The sequence below is a fragment of the Cyprinodon variegatus genome, unplaced genomic scaffold (genome assembly GCF_000732505.1).
Source record: "Cyprinodon variegatus isolate N-32 unplaced genomic scaffold, C_variegatus-1.0 Scaffold233, whole genome shotgun sequence".
NCBI classification, from domain to species: Eukaryota; Metazoa; Chordata; class Actinopteri; order Cyprinodontiformes; family Cyprinodontidae; genus Cyprinodon; species Cyprinodon variegatus.
In genome coordinates, this window is record NW_015150686.1 from 351,368 (window position 1) to 355,702 (window position 4,335).

Genomic DNA, 4,335 nt, shown 5'->3' on the forward strand with positions numbered 1-4,335 from the left:
AGATCACAAAAATTAGAATCGCGATGCATCGTCGTGATGATTAATTTGCACACCCCTACGGACTGCTGAAGCTTATTAACCCTTTGCACATGCTCAGATGTTAAAAAGATGATCAAGATGTTTAATCATCAGACTCCAATATTTCCTTTTTTCACAATATAAAATGGTTTTGGGTATTTTCTCGATTAACTTTTAATGAATAATATATTTTTGGTTGAACATAAAAGGGAGTGGTTTCATAGAAACTTTTATCTTTGTCTGTTACTGTGAAAAATGATTACATCTGCTTATAGTGTATGAGGAAAATTCCTCTGGTTGATAAATGGATAAAAATTACAGCCGGTTTGAATCCAGGAAAGAGCTCAGTGCTCAGCCTGCTGCCTCTCCTTCCCCCTGGGCTGTCATGGGATCTCTGTGGTTGACCTTCTCAGGAGAAACAAGCTTTTATCAAACACTGCCGCCACAACCTTACTCCTAAATACCAAATTTGATGGATTGTCTTTTTATTTTTGCACAGCGCAGCAAATGGATGGAAAATCTATCAATTTAGCGAAGTTCTGCAGAGCTGGGTGTCATCACATGCTGCTGCTCGCGCTGGTTTCGGAAATTAAGGCCGTTCACCGTACAATTATAGAGCGATTGTTCGGTGCCCTTAAGTGACCTGAGTGGTGCTTTTAAATCGTATTATTATACTGAAAAACTCTCCATTCCTGCCCTGCAGACAAGGTGACCAACGGGGACATCAGCCCTGAGGAGAAGAAGCAGGAGGTGGAGATGGAAAAGCTTGAAGATGCCTCAGCAGGAGAAAACCACAGGTAGACGATCCAGGTTTGAGCTTTCTGGACTGAAAGGAGACCTTTAACTATTGGATCCACTTTTCTGCTCATCTTCTGGTTTTAGACTCGGAGGGATCAGATTTTATTTAGAAGAGTCATTAAACTGATGTAAAATCAACCAGAACGTTTGAGCCTAATTTAACAGATTCTTTAGTTTTTATTACTTTAAATAAAATAAGATAATGCAAGAAAAATCCATTAATATTAGAGGTAAGGATTCCTTTTTTGATAAGTTTGTTAGTAGGAGTGAACAGTTTTTAACATGGAGCAATCCTCTCCCAAGAGCAAAGCAGGGCCTCATTTCAGAGAGTTGGATTAACCTAATCTGAGATATTCTGAGTCCACTTATTCAGCGGTTTGCTTTTCAGGATCTTTGGTTTCTGGACAGGTGGTATTAATCAGTTAGCAGAGTTCAATCAGGAAGAGCGCGAGCAGAAAAGAACATCCGCCAAGCAAGAGGAGGAAATAAGCCTCAGAGTGCGAATTGCTCACCAGTGGAACCTAAAATGTTGATCGGTGACACTAGATTAAGATTTAAAAAAACATATTAAAACTAAAGGTTATACTGTTCCTTCTGCAAAATGAGATTTAACTCTGCAGAGACCATCATGAGTTCAATGTTGAGTTCAAATCCCAGTCATTCAACATAGAATGTGTAGTGTGTGTGTGTGTGTGTGTGTGTGTGTGTAAATCCCTTTATTGTCCCACAATGGGGAAATTCCCTCTCTGCATTTTAACCCATCCCCTTGGGGAGCAGTGGGCTGCCATTGTGTGGCACCTGGGGAGCAGTGTGGGGTTAAGGGTCTTGCTCAGGAACCCAGAGTGCAGGCTGTGGGGATCGAACCAGGTACTGCATCCTTCTCAGAGCACCAGCACTCTGCTCTAACCACTAGGTCAACACTGAAAAATGAATGTGCGTGGGGGCATATTTCTTATATCATGGGGACCATTTTCCGCGGGGAGCGCGTGCTCTAGTGGGGACCAACCTCTGGTCATCATGGGTACAAATGCTTTTCTAGCATGACATGAGGGGCAAAAAGAGCGGGTATCCAGGTGGGAAAAGGGTCCCAGCATTCTCGCGCACCTTGCCCCTTTAGCTGGTCCAACTTCACCAGTCATTTTCCACTATGGCGGTCATAAAAAACCAAACAAGCTGGTAAGGTACCGAACAGGAGATACAAATAGTGTAGAGCAGATGTAGATTTGACCAATAAGAGGCCTCCTGTCTGCGGTCACCTATAATTATGGAGAGACGCAGCAGAGTGTCTGCGGCAGGGGCAGGGACGTCTCTGAGTTCACTGTGACACACGCAGACGACCTGATTTCTGAGTAAAAATCAGCCTTTAGATGTGAATTGAGTTTAGATCAGGGTTGTATATGAACCCGTAATGATTCAGGTAAGGGTCACAGTTAGACTGTAGATATGAGTAAGAAATATGTGTCTAGTGCAACCCAGTAGGTACATTAAGGATGTAGCAGTGAATCAAAATAAAAAACAAAATGCCGTTAAATCGGTTAGTAGCTGTAAGGTTTAACATTAACCTGGTGAATTAAATAATTAATATGTTAGAAGTTAAACCTTGGTTCATGATTTGCAAACATGCTGCTGAAACTGATCTTTTCCCTTTTAAATGACTCTACAAGTTGTAAAAACAAGAAACCATGTTTAGAATACAAAGGAGAACCTAAAAAGCATTAAAAAAATAATCTTTATTTAGTGAAGGAACAGTGAATGTGACACCATTTATGCCTGGAAACCCAAAAATATATGAACAGAAGATGTGCTTTAACTACCCCAGAACTTCTCCTGAGTTCTGAAGCGTGATCTGGATCAGAGAGCAGAGCTGGAATCAGTCCTCCCAGCATTCGCAGAATGATTTTTAGGCCCAATGGAACATTTTTAAAAACAGAAACGTTTTGTTTATAATTCAGTCAAAGGTCAGCAGATGGAAAAAATTATTAAAATTCATTTTTTTTTATTACTGAAAGCTGCTGCTGAAAAAAATGGCTTATTTTAAAAGTTTCCTCAGTAAACAGTGTAGCTTCTGTAGTTTGGAGTGGAGCAGCCAAACGCACCAATCAATGCTGCTGGAACCCAGTTTATTCAAGTAATTTCTCTAGTTTAAGATTAGCTCTGTTATAATAAATCATCCAGACTGTATTAACCCCCCCTCCTCCCCCTCTCTGTGTTTGACTGCAGTCTTCTGAAAGCTCAGGAGTCCAGCTGAGCGTCCCGCCGGCCTGAAGGACGGATTCGCTGCTGTACTGGGAAAACCGTCATTCCAATGGTTTCCAGTTTTCTGAACTTTAGTGTTGCTGCTCCACGGTTCCAGTTCACCGATTACGTCTTGCTGCATAGTTTATTTTTGTACTTTGACACCTCGTGCTGCCTGCTGTTTGATGTATTTAATTCATGTCCGTGTCGAGCTGAGAAACCTGCAGGTGTGAATGTTAAGAGAAAACAGGGTCAGGAACATTTTATTCCTTTACTTTCTTTCTTCATCTTGAGTCCATCATTTCATTTAAAGAGTTAAGACTAAACCGCTCCGGACTTGAAGTAGAGAAACTGTTTTAATGCTCTGTGATGCATGTTTAACAGATCATCCTCTCCCATCCAAACAGAAAGATGTTGAATTTGCCAAAGTTTCATTAGCCGAGAAAGTGCTTTATTTCCCACCATGTTTAAGTGTCTTTTAATGGCTCTTTTTAAAACCTAGATGTAAATAAGAGTATTTTTGTGCTTGTGTCATCATCTAGTAATAAAGTGGTAGTTACAGCATGTCGCCTTCTGGTTTTATTCAGACGTCATTCATCCTTTTAACGTAGAACCAGCGTGAAATCCTAGAAATGTCCCTGTGAACATAAGGATGTATAAAAGCTTCAGACCCGGTCACACTTTTTATAAACATTATGGACCAATTTAGTTATTTTGAAAATCGAAATAACTGGACCCAAATGTGTAGAATACAGTTACTGTCCTCAAGGACTGGAAGATGCACCTCGCAATAAATAAATGTTGAATCTGTGTTTTTCCCTTTTTTCAGCAGGTAAGACAATTTAACAATGAATAAGCTGATTTACATTTAAAAAAAGACTTCCTTTATTTTAGACACTCCTTCTATTGGCAGATCATCTTATTTCCCTGCTCAAATTAAGGGCCAATGCATGCTATATCCACTTTTTTTTTGTGGAAATGTTGGTAACTTAAGAAGCTGGTTTGTTCAGAAAGTTGAGTGGAAGGTAAACGTGTAGGAAAACCATTTTAAGACTTGGGGAGTGCCAGAAGAGGGGCCTAGTGACTGAGGTGTTACGGTGCTTTACTGTTCAATAAATGGGCCTGACCAGAACCCTGTAAAGCCAGGAAGGTGACCTGAAGATCTCAATGCAACCTGGGCCTCCACTGGACCTCAGCTGCTCTGTATTCATGCAATAGGAGCCCAGACCGAGTAATGAGCGTATATGATTCAGTACATGGAAATACTTTACAGTAGAATCTTAT

At 40.6% G+C, this 4,335-nt stretch overlaps 1 protein-coding gene across 2 annotated transcripts in view; it reads left to right on the forward strand.

Moving 5' to 3' along the window:
* Positions 1-3,630, forward strand: part of LOC107088944 (PC4 and SFRS1-interacting protein-like) — an 18,167-nt gene extending 14,537 nt beyond the window's left edge. For both annotated transcript variants that reach the window (XM_015381410.1, XM_015381411.1), the window contains 2 exons: positions 722-815; positions 3,037-3,630. In XM_015381410.1, the coding sequence (XP_015236896.1) occupies positions 722-815; positions 3,037-3,064 (122 nt within the window). In that variant the 3' untranslated portion in view covers positions 3,065-3,630. The remainder of the gene's footprint in view (positions 1-721; positions 816-3,036) is intronic.
* The last annotated feature ends 705 nt before the right edge of the window (positions 3,631-4,335 follow it).